This window comes from Zalophus californianus, chromosome 2, assembly GCF_009762305.2.
Source record: "Zalophus californianus isolate mZalCal1 chromosome 2, mZalCal1.pri.v2, whole genome shotgun sequence".
Taxonomy (NCBI): domain Eukaryota; kingdom Metazoa; phylum Chordata; class Mammalia; order Carnivora; family Otariidae; genus Zalophus; species Zalophus californianus.
This window is the reverse complement of record NC_045596.1, coordinates 168,157,810-168,176,013: the sequence shown is the minus strand read 5'-3', so window position 1 is coordinate 168,176,013 and position 18,204 is coordinate 168,157,810. Positions and strand designations below refer to the sequence as shown.

General features: G+C 52.3%; 2 protein-coding genes across 10 annotated transcripts in view; one reads left to right on the top strand and one right to left on the bottom strand.

Annotated features, from left to right (window-relative positions):
• FGFR1 (fibroblast growth factor receptor 1) overlaps positions 1-13,631 on the bottom strand; it is a 48,159-nt gene extending 34,528 nt beyond the window's left edge. For 7 of the 9 annotated variants that reach the window (XM_027597974.2, XM_027597976.2, XM_027597975.2 and 4 more), the window contains exons 1-2: positions 13,499-13,631; positions 5,838-6,016 (exon numbers count right to left, since the gene is read on the bottom strand). In XM_027597974.2, the coding sequence (XP_027453775.1) occupies positions 5,838-5,928 (91 nt within the window). In that variant the 5' untranslated portion in view covers positions 5,929-6,016; positions 13,499-13,631. Of the gene's footprint in view, positions 1-5,837; positions 6,017-13,185; positions 13,340-13,498 lie in introns of those variants that run through there. The other 2 variants (XM_027597982.2, XM_027597983.2) reach the window with 1 other exon arrangement.
• Positions 9,895-14,137, top strand: LOC118356754 (collagen alpha-1(I) chain-like). Its single transcript, XM_035726363.1, has 4 exons — positions 9,895-9,902; positions 11,786-11,876; positions 13,179-13,283; positions 13,465-14,137. The coding sequence occupies exons 1-4, from the start codon at positions 9,895-9,897 to the stop codon at positions 14,065-14,067; spliced, it is 807 nt and encodes a 268-aa protein (XP_035582256.1). The 3' UTR covers positions 14,068-14,137.
• The last annotated feature ends 4,067 nt before the right edge of the window (positions 14,138-18,204 follow it).

Sequence of the window (18,204 nt, the reverse complement as noted above, 5' to 3'; positions counted from 1 at the left end):
TCCAAGTGAAGCGAGAACTGGGAAGGGAAACTCTGAGGATAGGAGCTACCGTGAAGAGGAACAAGCCTACCACGGGGGGCTTCGGGCAACGGCCTCCCCTACTTGGGTGCTGCCAGCTGGAAGTCAGAGCAAACCTCCAAGTTCAGGAGCAACCCCGACTCCAGAAGGCTTCTCCTGAGAGGAAACAGTCTGGGATTTACTCCAGGCCCTCAAGAGCCCAGGTGGAGAGCACTTAACTTGCAGCTGAACCATTGGGGGCCTGGGGGGGCGGGCAGGGTGGACAGAGAGAAGAGAATGTTTGCAGTAAGTTGTAAATGAGCCATCTTTCCAGAATGAATAGGGAGGCCTGGGCAGCCGAACTCGGGAGACCAGGAGCGCCAGACCAGCTGGACTTTCCCCGGTCAGCAGGGACACAGTTGTCTCATTTCCAGGCTTCGGGGAAGGAAGGAAGAGGCAAAGGTGGTGTCCACAGGGTGAGCTGGAGCCCCCGGCGGCCCTGGAGGAACAAGGCACTGCGAAAACAGGGCGCAGCTGCTGGTCAGGCTCTCTGACCCCGGACCTCGCCCTCGCGGATAATGACTCCCCAGAACTCACTTCTCCCGAGGCCGTCCATCACCGCCCCAGACACAAGCCATCACTCACTGCTTTTGCCGGACCAGGAGAAAGCACCCTGGCCGAGCCCTGCTGACCTACCTCCAGGGCTGGGGCCACAGACTCCAAAGGAATCCCCGGCACTCTCCCTGCGGTTCCTGCCCACCCCAGCCTCCAGGTAGTGCCAGAAACCAGGTGACAAAATCCCGGCCTGATTCTTTGTCTGGGCTCCCTCCCCTCCCCCACCCGCAGCAAGGGCTCTGGGGCCATTTGTTCTTCCCTGAGAAATTCCTCTTCCCTGACTTCGGGGAGCTGGCTGGCAAAGCCAGAGTGGAAAATCAGTGAAGCTAATACTGTAGCAATGCAGACTCCAGAGCCAAGAACACAGCCCTGGAGTGGCTTTGCTGCACTTGCCCAGTGTGGTCAAGGAGACACGTGAGCGCGCCTCCTTCACATTCTCTCACAAGCCAGGCGAGCCCTGGGTCCTCCCTACCCCCACCCTGCTCAGCTTAGCTCCGGGAACACTGGCAAACACACCCTTTCAAAAGCACTCTAGCCTCCAGTCTCTGGGGAAGAGGACGTGGGGCCGAGCGGATCCTCTGGGGAAACCTGGTAAGTAAGCACCCTGCAGATTTCTACTGACCTAAAATCCTCCACCCTTGTCCTCAAGTGGGTCACCCAACATCACCTTTTGCTCCACGTCACTCCACTTGCCTCCTGGCAGGGGGTGAAGAAACTCCTCTTGACCATCCAGTGTGCATTCAAAGTAAACAGCTTCTTTTCACAAGAAGAAATTCTGTTGGGGGCAGATGGGGCGGAGGAGCGCCCCTGGACGTGTGTCCCAGGGCAGCCACCAGCCACGGGTCCTCCGGCCACACTGATCGCGGCAGCCTATCTGAGGCTGGCAGTGGGAGACCCTCCACTACCTATTTGCGGCTCTCCCTGCACCCAGGCTGAAATGCATACCCCTTGGGGCCCAAGACCACTGTGGGACCCTTGGGGGGCGGCCTGGGGTGGCCAGGCCCTACCACCTGAAGCTGGGGCCATGTCTCTGGTACTGCTTGTAGCTTCTCCCGCCGTGGGCGCAGGTTTCCATGGAACATGGACAAAGCCTCGCTTTGTGGCTCCCGGCATCAGCACCGAGGGGGCTTGCAGCCAGAAATGGAAACGTGCGGCTTTTCCATTAAGTCTAACCTCTCCCCCTTCGACCGACCACCAGACTCCTTCAAATCTGGGTAGGTGGGAGGAGCTGTAAAACCCCAGCCCATTAAATCGCTTATTAGTTGCAGATTTCTGAGTATACAGGCAAGTATTTTGAGACTGCAAGCCTCATGCTGTCTCCCTTGACCAAGGGGGTCTGGGGTGTTTAACCCATGTTCCAGGACTCCCACCCCCAATTGCAAGAAGCAGCCTCACAACCAGTTTTGGATTCAGCCATTTGCTTTTCCCAGTCTTATTCTAAAGGAGAGAAAAAGACAGACACAACCCTTCTCGAGTTCAAAATGTCTTTCAAGTTGGTGCTTATCTTTCTAAAGGGGCATTCTGCCCCTTGGCCCACGACCCAGGTTCTGTCCATCCATCCAATTCCCTCCCCTTCCTCAAGACTTGATCTGAAACAAGCTTTGCCTCTTTAAGGTCCCAAACTAGAGAAAGGAAAGGAGAGGGCGGGACAGAGGGAGGCTGGTTTTCCTGGAACCCTTATTAAATCAACTTTCCAAGGACAGCCAGAAACTCCAGGCCCTCCTCACTCCCTCAGGAGCATTTGCAGACTGGGGGAGGGGCTCCCAACACACACACACACACACACACACTTACACTCAGGAGCATTTGCAGACTGGGGGAGGGGCTCCCAACACACACACATACACACACACACACACACACACACACTTACTGCAAGGCCTTTCTAAAGGGGAAAAGCTCTCCGTGGGGGCAGTTTTGGGTTTAAACTTTTGGACAAACCCTTTATACACAGATTATAGTCTTTTCTGAGGACAATAGCAGCATTATTATTTAATAATCAGCAGGGCCAAGACTATACTGTGATACTTTACATTTGTGAGGTACCTTATGGTTTACAAAGCACAGAGGCAGATTTTCCCTTTGACTTCCCAGCAGTTCTCTGAAGACTGTGGGGCATGGGTTTTACCATCACAAAGCTCAGGAGGGATAAGCTCTGTGAAGGGCCACCCTGCACCAGGGGACTTGTCCTCTGAGTGCAGGGGATTTCCACATCTGCATCCTAAGGCATCCCATGCCATGCAGGAAACGGCAAGGCCCTCCCCATGTGGTGTCTTCAGGACAAAGTACTCACAGCTGCCATTCACTGCTCACAGATCATGTGCCAGGCACTGTTCTAAGATCATTGCATATACTCTTATTTGATAGTCACAAGGATCCTGGGAGCGGATGCTCATTAGCATTATATTTTATATACGTTCCACACAGAGGAACGTTCCCAAGGGTCAACAGCAAGAAGTGGTGCCAAAATCAAAACCAAGGCAATCGAGCAAACCTTAGGCCCACACAAGACTTATACACAGATGTTCACAGGAGTTTTATTAAGAATAACCAAAACCATTAACGCAAATGGCCATCAACAGGGGAATGGCTACACATTTGCCATGTAATGCCATTATATGAAATTCTAGAAGAGGCAAACCTGGTCCATAGTGACTGTAAGTAGATCTGTGCAGCACTTGACTGCATGGGGCAATGAGTGCAAAGGGGCAAGAGGGAAGTTGTGCAGGTGACGAAAATGTTCCCTCTCTGGACTGGGACAGTACTGACATCGGACGTTACATTCATCAAAACACACTGAACTGTATCCTTAAAAATCAACGTTTTTTCCAGAATGTAAATTATACCTCAGTTAAGTTGATTAAAAAAAAAATGGTGGTCTAACTTCAGTCTTCACTGCTGCAGAGCCTCCTAATAGCCCCCTTGACCTCCCCTGTTCCCTCCCTGCCGTTCCTGGCCTATGCCTCCTCCACGTCAAGACCTTCAGGCCCCTGGTTCCACCCTCCATCACTGCCTGACCTTCCTTTCTCAGTTTGGATCCACTACCAGTGGCTTCTGTGAACCTCACCCACCCCACCCTGAAATTCCTAGCCTTGTACCCTCGGCCATCTCCTTCCTGAGTACAGGTGCCCAGGCCTAAGACCCGCACCACTCACTCTCTCCACTCTCCAAGTCTCAGGTGCAAAACAGCTTGTTAGAGAAAGTTAAAAAAAAAAAAAAAAGTACTTTAGGGCCCATTGTAAATTCATATTCTCAAACCTCATCCAAGCCCTCCTGGCTTTTTGGACTCCCTTGTTATGGTCTACACTGTGGCTGATCCAAATCTCTACTCCTCACAAACCTCCTGCCCTAACTCATTCCTTTTACTCTGAGGTCATTCTGTCTGTCTCTAGTCACCCAGAGCTGATAGCCAACCTACTGATTCTATTTCTGATTCTACAACAACCTATAGATTCTATTTCTATAGTGTCTGCTAGTTTTCCTTCCTTGACAATCTCCCGCCCCACACCCTGGTTCCTCCCGCTAGCTAGACATTCAAAACAAACGTCTGTCTGGCAACTGTGGGAGCAGCCGTCCTAACTACCAAAACTTCACCATAGGTGCTTTATCTGAATGACCTCATTTCAGGCTTTATTATAGTCCCCATTTTAAAGATGAGCAAACTAAGGCTTAGTGTGTCAGGGTAATGTGTCAAAGCAAGTAATGCAGATAGGAAATGGCAGAGCAGGATTCAAACAGAGATGTCTTCCTCCCATCCATCCAAATTCAACTGCCAGGCTGATTTTCTGCAAGCTGGATCACATCACTACCTGCTCAGAATTTTTTGAGATTCCAGTATAGTTTCCTTAGCAGGGTGTCCAGGCCTTCCATATGCTACAGCCCAATTTCTCTAGGTGTTACTTCCCACCACCACCTGCTCATCAGGCAAGTCGTTCTGTATACACCTTATACATGCGGCCTAAGTACTCTCACTCATGCTAGTCCGCCTGGAATGCCCTTCATTACCCTCTTCCAAACAAACCCCCACCTACCCCCTCTAGACTCAGGTCAGCTGCTCTCTGCTCTCCTCTTCCTCTGCATTCCCTCTGTGTTCCTGTGACTCCACTGTGTGGTCTAAACACGGTCTACCTTGTACTTAGTTACCTCTGCACCTGTCTCCCTGACAATAAACTCCCTGTGGGTAGAGACGCTCTCTCCCACTTTGGGTCTCTGGCATGTTCTAGCTCAGGTCTGACGTTCAGTTCTGTTACTGAATGCAACATTAATCTGCCTGCTCTAGTCAAGTGCACCTTCCAGAAAGTCTCATGTGCCCTCTCTATCACCATGTGAGTGGACAAATATGCTCACTCATGATTTATCATTCACTGGGGTCCTGACAGCTGAGACAGATGGCCCTTTAGGCTCAGCCACTACGTCACGTGCACATCTGAGTCTCGTACCCACTGCCCGCCAACCTTCTCTATTGATGTGATCAGCCACTGGGTCACAAGCCACACGACCCTTTGGCAGCAGTGAGTTCTCACAGAGGGTTCTCACAGACCCCTGAAAGTGTGTACCTGTAATCTCCATGAAGTATTTTCACAACTCCAGTAAATCCCATGAGCAAGTCCTTCCCATTACTAATAATCTTTGAATTTCCAACAAGCCATAGATCTCCACCAGTGCCCATGCACCATAATGCTCCCTGGCTCTCCACTCTCCATCTACTTGAATTCCCTCCAGTGGTGCATCTCCAAAGCAAACTGCTCAGCAGGCCTCCAGACATGGTTGGACATGGTCAAGGAAGGAAAAATGGCATGCCCTTGGCCATTACTGTCAGCCCTCACAGAAGATGGGTCTCTGGAACAATTTTCAAGAAGCCAGAGGTCTTTACCAAGCTCCCACATCTTTCAACATCCTCTGATCCAGATTCTAAACAAACACATTCATAGGTCACTTGTGCCCCATTTTACACATCATCTAGTTTAGGGAGCCAGCTCTTGGGTCCCGATCAGAAGTTCTTTTTCAGGAAGAGAAAAGCATAAACCCACCCTAAGCATGTCACCTCTGGCAAATGGATGTCACCGGCCTTTGTGACCCCAACCTCTGCTGGAGGTTGTTTATAGCCAGGCCCAAACCAGACCAGGTATTGTGGAAGCCTCTCAGTCAACACATAACCTCTGTGGCCAGTATGCTATGCTTCTGAGGCCCAGGAGGCCAGGCTGGCCCCGCAGCCCATGGCTTACCTTGTTCAGGCAAGGTCGGGGCTGGCCTAGCGGTGCAGAGCGCGGCTGTGACCAGCACAGCCCAGAAGAGGAGACACTTCCAGCTCCACATCCCAGTTCTGCTGTTAGAGGTCGCTGACCTGGCTCCACACCTCCATGGAGACTCCGTCTTGAGCCTGATCTTCCTCTTCAAGCTGACTCTAGGGAAAAGAAACCACCAAACAGTTAGGAAGGTCTGCGTGGGAGGTGGGGGGGGCAAGGAGAAAAAGCAGCGAAAGCATGGCACATAGTCACCCTGTCCAGAAGGGTGCTGAAAGCAGTAACTTGCTTCTTAAGGCACAAAGAAGAGAACTGTGGTCCCGTCCCAAAATTGAATTCGGGGTTACAGGCTTTCAGTAGACCAAACAGTGCTTCAATTCAGCTCTACAACTACTTCCTGAGCGTGGGCTACACGCAAGCCTTGTTGGGAAAATTGTCACGAAGTCCTCCAAGGCATAAGCCCCAAGATCGTGTGTGCTGGGAAAGTGAAGAGGCTCATGAAAGTCCGAAAGAGTTCTGCCACTTCATGGGCCAGGGCTCCAGAGTGTGGGTGTGAGGGGGGGTGGCTGCAGGAGGCCTGAGTGGGCTAGTGACTCTCCCAGGACAGACTGCACTTCCTCTAGGGCAGACCAGCCCTTTGGTGAGGGGTAAAGGTGAAGAATTCTGGAACAAACCAAGGACTAGGAAACGGGAGCCAAGCACCCTGCTGACCCTCTTTGGAACCTATGCAGCCAGGGAGCTGAAATAAGTGGTCTCTTGCGTTCTTTCTTTTGGTCTCTAAAACTACATGCATCACAGGGATCTCTGGTCCTGTCAACTTCCTGTGAGGCTAGAACACAACTCTCCCCAACTTATAGAGGGCCTCAGAGTACAGAACCATGAAGTGGATGCAGCCCTCCTCCCCAACACTGAAAGGTTGTCCTGCTCATGTCCAGTAGAAATGAATCCAGAAGTAGAGCCAAAAAGGTCATACTGAAGAATCAAAGGTCCTTGCCAGGGCCCACTCAAAAAAGCACGGACTGCAGCCCTTTACCCTTCTGAGGTTTGGCGTGGTAATAACATTTAAAATAACCCCCGAGGGTCTTAAGGAACAGGATTGTTGCTGCTAAGCCCTGACCAAGTGATAAGACTTCTGGGGCCCTGTTTGGGCGAGGTAGGGGTGACATCTCCATCTTCCAGGTGGCTGTTGTCCGAAATGCTCCAGGGAACCATCCAAGTTATTTAGAGAATCCATTTCCCCGGAACATGCCCTAATGTGGTCCTTCAGCCCTGCCTCCCCGGAGCCAGACAGGGCCCCTCATGAGTCAGTCCCCATGAGTGAGTCAGTCTCGTTTGGCAGAAAACCCCCCAGATTCTTGGCTTCGTTCACAAGTGCTTGCCAGCGGGAGTATGCATGTGCCCCCACTAGCTCCCTCCCAAGGCTTTACTAACATTTTTAATGATTTCAAATCACAGGAGAAATAAACACTTCTCTGTCAATTTTCTAAATTTAGGGAAGGGACTTGAAGAGACAGAATATTTACTGAATACCTGCTACATGTCAAGCAGGTACTAGGTAAAATTTATACCTATAAATCTTCATTTCTTCCTCGCTATAACCTTGTGGGGGTAGGAATTATTAATTCCCCTTTAAGCAGTGGAGAAACCGAGCCTGCAAGCAGTCAAGTACTTTGCTCAAGGCCATGTAGCCGGTAGGCAAAAGCACCAAGACTCTCATCACCCGTTTTGAGGCGAAAGGACAGGGCGCAAGGAAGCAAATCGAGGTGATGGAATCCGGCTCTATCTGGTGCAAGCTCGTTTTCTCCAAAGAACATCCCTGTGCCATAAAGAAACCAAGTAGACACGGACAGGTCCAAGGTAACTCTGGAGATGGGAGTGCCTCAACTCCTCTGGTTGGGAGAAGACTCTTGGAAGCTGATCACAGATGTGTCAGCTAGGACACGGGGGGGGGGGGGGGGGGGCACGATCTCTGGCCCGGGACGGATGCGATGCTTGCTAGAGGACATCTCTAAACCACATTCCACATCTCACTATGTCCCCAAAATACCCCAAACCAAAGATGCAGGCCTGTTACCCAGAAAGGTACACCTAGCTAAGAACCCAAGTCCCACAGGAACCGCCAGGGTAATGAATGAATCTTCCGTATCCAGTGGGAAAAGGTGGTATCATCCCGAGGCGATTAAGGTGGCTTTCAATGTAACAGACAGGCAGCCTCCACCACCACTCAGCCACTCTGTCCCCGGAAAAGCCTTCCCACTTCCCCACAGCTGTGGGCTGGTTGCAGAATGTGCTCTCTCGGCTCTGCTAGCAGGGTACTTCAAACTAATCTGGCTGCTTCTCTCCAGCTCATCCCCCTCCGAAAGGTGTAGAAGTCTCTTTCTCTCCTTCCCTCTGGGCCTCAAGGCTCACATTTGTAAAACAAAGGATGTCAAGAAAACCCAGCCTCCCAGCACCAGCTCCTGGAATGAGGTCAGTGGGCAGACGCGCCCCACCCCACAAACCGACAGAAAACAGTGACCCAAACCACCAATCCACATACTGTCTGGGACCCTTGGAACTGCCACCTTCTCCTTCACCACACATTCTCCTCCTCCTACTAATTAATGCATTCTTTAAAATCCCGGAGGGACAGTCTCCTTCCTTCACTACTGGACAGATGTGACCTGTAGCCTTGCAGGTGTCCTCGGCAGCTTCCTCAGAGACCCTGCAGCTGGCTCCACGCTGAGCCTCTCCCATACCCAGCAGGTCTCCGGGGACTTGAAGCCCCACTCCACCTGGGCACAGAGGTCCTCGCGGGGCACTGGCGGGGGTGGGGGGACACAACCTCTCTGCTTTCCCATTTGTCGGAGGGGGATGGCTGCTGAGCCTCCATCACAGGTGGTTATGAGGATCAAATGGGCAGCATGGGTGAAAGTGCCTGCCCTCTCCTCTCTGAGTACTAATCCATGAAAGAATTATAAACACTGTGCTCTGAGTCACTCTTTGACAGCACTCTCAGGAGGCTTTGGTAACTGGCGGCAGGAGGACACGAACTTTCTACCTTTACAAAGATACTTCTCACTACCCATCTTCAAACCCTCTGCTCTAGACCTAAGGGTCCCAGACAGTGGCCACTAGCCACTTGTGGCTACTGAGCTCTTGGAATGTGGCTAATGTGAATTAGGATGTGCTAGACATGGGACATACACACTGGACTTCGAAAACTTGGTGTGAAAAAAAGAAGGTAAAGTAGCTCATCAATAATTTTTTATATTGGTTACATGTTCAAATGATAGCATTTTAGATATATGGGGCTAAATCAAAAAGATCATTAAAATCTCAACCAATTAATAAAAGTGAATTCCACCTGCTTCTTTTTACTTAATTTCAAAACATGGCTACTAGAAAATCTAAGATTACATGTGGCTCACGTTCTATTTCATGGGACAGCATGACCTTAGGCAATCTCCATGTTCTGCCCTCTTCTTTGTCCTTCCTCCATCTTTAATGGGCCAAGCTTTCTTATTCTCCGAGTCCCACCCCAAACAAATAAACAAATTAATTAATTTAATTTAATTTAATTTTAAAAAGCTACCTCTTCCATAAGTCTTTGAGCTTTCTCCCTGAGGCTCTCATTCCTCTGTATTTCCTAAGCACCATGGGATCGCAAGCTCCTTAAGAAGCACGGTTTGTGCCTAACTTTCACTGATACACTTAGCACCCACAATGTACACACACAGCAGATGCTGACCCATTTGTTAACTGGATGAATAAGTGAATGAAAGAAAGGAACTGATACAGATACTCTTGCAAATGAGACATCTAAACATTTTGATTCTTCAGAATTGAGGAAGTCAACACCAAAACATTCATTTCTTTGGACAGGAATAAGACTTACTAATTTTTAAATTTTAAATCTTTGTTAAAAAAAAAAAAAAAAAAAAAGGAAAGAAAAGAGGTATCCAAATGTCCTCGGGAGTGAGGTATACCAAAAAATAATAATAAGTGAAACACTTAACTGCTCCACCATACTCTGGGAAACATTGCTTTTGAAGACAAAATGGACTGGTAGGCCACCCCCCTTTTCGTGGAGTTGTTCACCCAGGTGACAACTATTTACTTGGGGGGGTGGGGAGGACCAAATATAACTTCTTTAATTACAAGGAGTGGTGGTGAGGAGAGAATCTCTGCTTCAGGTAGATGCAACCTTAGGGGGGAAAGCAAATATCCTAGCCCAAGTCTGGTACTTAATCCTCTCTGGAAACACCAGAGTCTTCTGGACTCCCACGAGTCCCTGGTGCGTTCAGACCTTGGACAAAGCTCTTAGAAAGCAAATGCAAGACAAATTTCCCAAGAGGAAATTAAACTCATCTCAAGGGATGAGGCTTTTTCAGAACAAGACATTTGAATCAATTCTACCTCCTTTGCCTCCAGCAGCAACAGGCTCAAACTTTCCCAGGAAGCTCTACCTAACAGCCATTTTGATGAAAAGATTTAAAAAATGGAGGCAAAGAAGAGCGTGTTTGGAGAAGCTGGCTGCTAACAGCCCAAGCTCACAGGAGCAAATCTCCTATTTTAGGAGCCCCTTTTCAGGACAACACCCCAAACACAAAGCATACAACTAAGAGCAAAAACCCATGGATTTTCCTTGGGTCACCATGGCTGGAGTCTGCCTACTCCATGTTCAACACGCTCTTCCTGCCCTCTGGAGTCCAACAGGGCTAAAGCCAGCTCAGGCGTAGGGATGCCTGGATGGACTCTAATCTCCCTCAAGACAGGTGGGACAATAATAGCATCTGCCATGCTCCTAACTCCATTTCTGCCTGTGCTTTTGCTTCACTTGCTATCCTTTTGTAAATTTCTAACATCCTTTGTGGCCAGAGGCCAAAGGAAAAGAAGCACCCAAGGCTGTCTACTTTGGAACCAAAATTAGTGGTGCCCACTCTGGCCCAAATCCCACTCATGAAAATGCCTACAAAATGGGCATTTGGACAGGCACAGTAAAAGCAGGCAGTGAAAGCACACATGTCCCAGTGGCTCTCCACCCGGATGGCCCTCATTAAAAAGCTGACACTTGGTGATGACTAAGACTGAATGCAACAGATACTTCAAGGAGCTAGTCACTGATGCAGTACATAACCATCCCAGCTGGAGCCAGGCCCCAGCAACCTCCCCGTCCCCAAACACCCTGTGCTCCTCTAGGGGTCAGCGGCAGCCCTGGAGCCTCTCCCAACCAACTGGAGGGAAATACGTAAACAAGTCATTAGAGAGGCAGGCTGTCAGGACAGACAGTGGGCAATGGCTCTCTCTTGGTCCCTGAAAGGAAGGGAGATGACCCAGGCTTGGGGGTAATTAGTTAGACCGAGACACGTCCCACGAGGCTCTGCTACTCAGCTTTTAAAGCCTCAGAGAGGAAACCGGGAGCCTGGGCCAACAAGGAAAATGGCCACTTTCTGCTAAACAGTCTCAAGGCTAAGGTTCTACAGTTTAGACGGGATTCCAAAAAAAGCGCTGGTCCGGAGGTGCAAAGGGCAGGGCACATCTGCGGAGGAAACAGTCACCTTAATTACCATGTCTAGAGAAAGTGCGATTTCATTACAGCCTCCAAAACTACCGCCCAAAGGAGGAAACCAGAGAAGTGTTTTCAATTTGAAAGAGACGGAAAAGAGAGGGTGAGAGCGACCCACTCTCCCCACCCTCCTGCAAATTTGGACCATAGGGTGCTTGCCTATCTCAAAGGATATTACAACCCCCCCCCACACACACACACAAACCACAAAACCCCTCAACAATCCAACACCCGCTTTCAAACCTATAGCCGTTAAGAGGCAAAATGTCCCACTTTAGTTTCCAGGGGCTGCAGCCCACTAACTCCTGTAACACGCACAGGGAGAGCCCCTGGCAGCAACAGCATCCGCCCCATTCACATGCCCCCCCCCCCCCCCCCGCAGCTGCGCCCCGGGCTTGCTCCAGGAGGGTGGAAAAGGGACGCGCGACACCACCCCCGGGCGGCCAGAGACCCGACGGCGGGCTCCGGGCAGGGTCAGACGCTCGGGCTGCTCCAGCTACCACTGAAGGACGGAAAAGGCAATGCTTTCGTTCCAGAAACTTCCGTCAGGGCCAATTCCGGGTCAAACCCATGGCCAAAGAGGCCACCTCCAGCAGATGACCCGTTTGCAAGTGCCACCCCCCTAAAAGCGTGGGTCCATCTCCTACGATGCCTTTTTCCGGCACAATCTAGAAAGCACCGCCACCATCAGATCCTAAATAACTTGGGATCCAGGGTAACTTTCTTTTCTCCCCAAATCCCAACGCCTCATCTCCATGTCTCGTAAAATGTTAAAGAGGGAGGTGGAAAGGACAAGTTAAAGAATCCCAGTTTTAATTTGGGTGAGGGGGGAGGGAGAGAAAGGGATGTTAATGTGGCTGCGGTGTGGGGTGCAAGGGAACCAGATGCGGCTGCTACATCTGGAAAATGGGGGAAAAAAGTGTTGGGGGAGAAAGACACCGCAGTAATTTTTTTGGTGGGCCAACAGCTTCTGGGCCCAGAAAGGAGAAGCTAGCCTCACCACCGCCAACCCCTCCACCCCCGCCCGAAGGTGTCTGGCTGCCTTCATAGGATGTGTGTTAAATGAACTCCATCCACAATGTCAATAAATTCCTCTGCAAACGAGGGTTCCTCTTTTCCCAACCCCAAACATAACGGGAGGCGGGAGCGGGGTGGGCGGAGGGTCTGAGCCGGAGAAGCAACATGCAGCGCGGCCGAGTGAACCGCACCGGGCAAAACCCTCATCCCTTCCCCCACCTCCTAGAACCAGATTGGAACTGAACGTTCCCCTCCCCCCGACCCCATAATGGGGCTTAACATCACCCGCTGGGCGCCCTCCCTTCCACAAACTTCCGACCCTTTCGGAGATCGACTAAGTAGAAGATAACCCCCTCTGGAAAAGGGAATTCCTTTCTCGCTCTCCTGTATAGCAGATTCGGCCATTTGGTGACGACACCTCCTTAAAACCTACTCCAGGAGAAGCTAACCTACCCCTTCACTGCTTTTCCTCTTCATGCCCCTATCCACCCACCCCAACCTCGACCCCAGACTTCCCGGAGGGGTTAAAGGACTTAGAAATACCCCGGGTTCTCAAAGCTACCTGCTGAATTGGGGTGACTAGCGGACTAAAAAGAGATGGACTGGAATGCAACACACACACACACACACACACACACACACCCACACCCACCCACACACACACACACACACACCTCGCTGCCCACTCCCCCCCCCCCTCCCCAGTCCGAGGAAACCGAGGGCCGCCGCCGCCTTCGTCCCGGCCCTGTCCCTCCCAGGACTCACCGCGGAGCCGCCGCCTCGCCAGCTCCCCGGCGCGAGTTGGCGGAAAAGTTGGGCGGCAGGAGGAGCGGCGGGACGAGCGCGGGGAGGGGGCGCAGAAGGCGACGCGAGCGGGGAGCTGGGAGGGGAGACAAAAGGGGGGGCGCAAAGCGCTGGGGAGGGAATCGGGAGGTGGAGGGGGGCGAGTAACGAGTGGAGGGAGGCGCTGGACCCGACTGGGCTGCGGCGGGGGAAGCATGCAGCCGGGAGGCTCCGGCGCCGGGGGCCGCTCGGGATGCCAAGCCCGCCCCGGATCTGCGGGCTCCGCGGCTCTTACCTCACTCGGCGCTGCGGTTCCGCCTCTGGAGAGTCCGCCGTGGCGTGTGCGGGCGGGCGGGCGCCCGCGTCCCCAGCTCCGGCCCGCCGCCCCCGGGCTCCGCTGGGGTCCTGGCGGGGCCGCGAGAGCCCCGCGGCCGGCACTCGACTCCCGGTGGCGCTCGGTGCTCAGCGCCTCCAGCCCGGGCGGGAACAATGGAGCCGAAGCTGGTGCCCCGGAGGCGGGGCGGGGGGGGGGAGGGCTCCCGTCCGCCGCCCGGGGTCTCCAGACCCTGTGGCCCCCCTCTCCGGAACCGGGCGGCGGCGCCTCACGCTTCTCGCAGACCCGGCTCCATCGCCCTGCGGGGACCCCGGCGCCACGGCGCGCCGGACTGCAGCACTAGGACGGTGCGCCCTGCGGGGCGCCCCTCGGACCGGCGAAAAGTCCTCGGTCTCCGCGGCTTTTCCAGCTGCGGCGCGCGCTCGCTGCCGGGGAAGGTGAGGTCGCCGCAATGCGCTAAGCGGAGTCTGGGTCCAGTCGGGACGTTGCCGCCCAGCTGCCCGCACAGCCCGGGCTCCTCCGCGCGCTGAGGCTGGACCAGAGTTCGGGCTCCGGCTCGCCGCCGCCCGCTGCCCCGGCCGCCCCACCAGTGCCCGCAGGAGCGCTCCGAGCGCTGTGCGCCGGCGAGGCGCGAGGGCTCTCGCTCTCTCACTCGCACCCGCGCTAGTCCCACCCCCTCCTCCTCCCCCTGCTGCTGCCTGCTGGGCCTTGTAGTTCCCGGCCGCGGCCCCCGAGAAGGGGGAGCGGACTGAGCCGCGCGGCGCTCTGCCGCTGCTTTCCTGCAGTCTGGTCTCCCTGGGCGCGCGTGCCCCTGCATCTGAGCCCCGCCAGAAGGGCGCCCGAACTTCAGACCGTGGACACATGAGCGGTTTGGGGGGCGAGGTGGGGAGACGCTGTCGTCCCGAGCTTGTACGTGCTAGCACCGGCCTTGGAGTCGCACTGTGTGCCTTGGAGAAATGATTCTTCTCGCTCTAAATCTGTTTTCAGGCGGATAATAGTGCTTTTCATATAGAGTTGAGGATGAAGGGAGGGCCTGCCACATAGTTAACACTCAATGAATACAAGCTGTTTTTATTCATGAGACGGTCTACCCCCTCTTCAGACCCTTCCCTTGCATCTCACGGTTCCCCAGCCGCAGAATTTAGGTTTTGTGGTCTATGGGAAGCGGGGCCCTGTGAATTCGGCAGCACCATTCTGGGCCTCCAGAAGTCTTCAACCTGCAGTGAATTTTAGGAAGCCAAAGAGTGAGTGGTGGGAGTTGGGATGTTGTTGGTTTGGAAATTAATCAGAACCCACCCCAGAGTAGCCAAGGAAAAGGTTTGGTGAAACCTGAGGAAAAGTGGCTAAAATGGCCTTTCCTCTGGATCCTGCCACTATATTCTAGTGGTTCCCTAATCCAAATGCTCATGAGTCCTCTGGGAAACTTGTAAAAAATACAAATTCTTGGACCTGCTCAGACCTAAGGTATCAAGCTGTGCCAGGACAGAGCCAAGAGTCTGTATTTTTTCTGAGGCTCCCAGGGTGCCAGGTTGGCGCCATTGGTAGGGTATGAAAGAAACCTCCATTCTGGTCCCCTACTTATGAACTGTTTGATTTTGGACAAGTCATACATCTGAAAAAAATCAAGATTTTTTTTTTTTTACCTATCCCCCCTCCCCCCCCCTTGGTTGAGACTCCCTCAAATGATTGTCAATAAAATAATGGATGTCAGTGCACTAAAGTATTACACAAATAGAAGTCACTATGGAGGGGCCTCTGGGTGGCTTAGCTGGTTAAGTATCTGACTTCCGGCTCACGGTCAATCTCAGGGTTCTGAGATTGAGCCCCACGTCAGGCTCTGTGGTCAGTGGGGAGTCTGCCTGGGATTCTCTCCCTCTGCCCCCCCCCCCCCCCCCCCCCCCCCCCCCCCCCCGTGCTCTCTCTCTCTCAAATAAACAAATCAAATCTTTTGTAAAAAGTCACTATGTAAGTGAAGGTAGGGCCTATACCTCATTGCCACTGCACAAACCCCTCAAGCTTGTGGAAGCTGGACTACTGAGTGAGATTAGCCTCCCCTCTCAAATTTAAGGAAATGGTCTAAGTTATTTCTCTATTTGACCAGCAAGGGAAAGAATAGTGACCATCACAGTGTCATTCACGTAGTAGGAGCTCAATAGCTGTTTATTGACTGAGCGGAATAAACACTCAATAAATGTTTGTTGAATGGTTGAGTAAATTAAAAACTAAATAAAAAGCAAGAAGTCACGTATTTGCAGAATATATGAACTTCAGCCATGGTTATAGGGTTATTCTCCCTACAAGCCTATCCCCCTCATCTTTAAACCTTAGAGCTCCTGATCAGGATATGTTTATCCTCCCATATAAGCTGCTTACCCATTGGGCCTTCCTCATTTTTTTTTAAGTAGGTTTCATGTCCAGTGTGGAGCCCAAATGGGGGGCTTGAACTCATGCCCCTGAGATTAAGACCTGAGCTGAGATCAAGAGTCTGATGCTTAACCAACTGAGCCACCCAGGCACTCCACGCCTTCCTCATTGCATTCCAGACGTGTAAGAAGGCCAAACTCATGCACTTCTCCCTTAGAGAGGCCTTCCCTGCCACTCCCAGCCCTGACAGTCACTGGAACTCTCCCAACCTGGTCTGTCCCATTGATCTGATACTTAACTTTGTTAGTCATCTTTTTTTTTTTATTCTTCCTCTCTAATTAGTTTCCAAACTGTACCAGGGCAAGGACCCCATCTCTGTGACTAGCTCAGGACGCTGCTCAGGAGGTTTTTCGTATGTATTTGTTGGTGGTGGGTTTGATGAGAGTAGCAAACCCGGGTTACGAAAGGAGAAATACAATTGGAGAGAACAGAACTGGGAAGTCAAGCCGTGGAGAATCCAGTGTTTATGTTAACATCCAAAAACTATTTTTCCCACTGTATTACTGAAAGGGAATATATCCCCCTTCCTCTCTCTGAGTCTTCTAAACAGGGGGTTTTCAATCCAGCGCTTTTATTCTTTGGATTTAGGAACATTTTAGGAGTATCTTCAACCCAAAAGAGGAGACTGAAGGATGTGTCCTTGATTGAAACAGAAAGAGAATGATCTAAATGCCTGTCTGCTGCTGAACAAATTTCTCTATAGATTTAGCAAGAAACCAAAATGAAAGCAAGCGGCCAACTTGATAGTTCTCCTTCCTCCAGTTCTCAAGGAGACAGCCAAAAAAAGCAGAATGGAGAAGGTGAGAAACTCAGAAAACGAATGGGCCATCCAGAACATGGACATGGCTCCAGAAAACCGGAGAGCTGGCTGCTTTCATTCTTCCAGTCCAACTCCCCTTCCGTGCTGCTCTCCCCACACCCCCCCCCCCACCAAAATGCAGACCCTCACATCGGGACAGGCCCCAGGCCACCGAAGGGAGAGCGTCCCCAGGGCAGCCCCGAGCGGTGCTCCAGGCAACAGGGGTCAGCTGGCAGCTCTGCCTGCCCTTGTCCTGCTGGAGGACTCCTGGCACCTTGCCTCCCCGCACAGAAATGTAATCTTCCCTCCGAGATAACAAAGACCTGGGAGGGTCAGGGAGGATTTGTAGGCCCCTTGCCCGGGCAGCTAGATGTCTGAGGAGGAGACAAAGGCCCTCATGCTCAAGGGCCTGATAACCAGTTGGGGGCCTGTTGCCTCCTGGATCTGTGGGAGGAGGGAAACGGTGCTGAATGAAGTGGAGGGAAACAGAGCTCTCCCCAAAGCCCCATTGGTTCTCTTTGTTTTGGAACACTGCAGAAAATCCCTTCCTTCTTCCTCCAGCTCCTTGTGGCCTCAGAGTTCTTCCACAAGCGAGGGAACTCCTCCTCTCTCCCCAGCGCTCCCCTGCTCCATTTGAGAGAGTTTCGTTATCTTAGGGCTCAGCTGTTTCCACCAGGGATGAGCACCCCCCCTACACTGGGCTGGTGCTGCTGAGCTAACACCTCCCTGTTACAGAAGAAGTTAGGGGAGGCAGGCAACATCTATACTGGGTCGAGGCTGGGCCAGAGAGCTGCTCCAGCCGGCTTTGGGAGTCCCTCAGACTGGAGGGAGCCAGCAGCGGCTCAGCTCCCAGGACTGGATGCAGGATGGGATCAGGAGGAGCGAAGAACCGTCTGGGTTTCTGCCTACAAAGTGGATGTTCACAGGTCCCTGGGAGCAGGTGGGCGGCCAAGCCTTTTGCCCCAGGCCCCTGGAGTTAGGGATCAGCCATCAGTTACCATCTGGCTGCCATTTGGTGACCCCTGGCTGTTCTCAGCACAGCTTCAGCATATCAGGGAAGGGAGGGTCTTGTTTGGCTTGGTGTTTTTGTAAATAACATTTCACTCTCTCCTACCAACTGGGAGTGGGAAAGGGAATTTGCAGTAATGGTGGCTCAGCTTGCCTGGCCCTAATGCAACATTTATTCACTGAGCATTGGGGTGGGGAGGGGGGTGGCTCATGTGTCAGGCACTGTGCAAGGCACAGTGCATCCCAAGATGAGAGATGGGGGCACAGTCTCAGGGAGCACCCAGTCTTACGGTGGAGACCTGACATTACAAGAAGTGTCATACCATGGGTGCCTACACCTTGGGAAGGAGAGATCAGGAAAGGAGACTGAAAACTCAGGGGACGTGATGCCTGAATCTTGAAAGATGACAAACAGCACCTGAAAATACACAAACTC

Coding starts and splice junctions, on each gene's coding strand:
- LOC118356754 (XM_035726363.1), top strand. Junction 11,877..13,178: donor GACGGCGGGCTCCGGGCAGG/GTCAGACGCTCG, acceptor TGTCCCTCCCAG/GACTCACCGCGGAGCCGCCG. Junction 13,284..13,464: donor GCGGGGAGGGGGCGCAGAAG/GCGACGCGAGCG, acceptor CGGGATGCCAAG/CCCGCCCCGGATCTGCGGGC.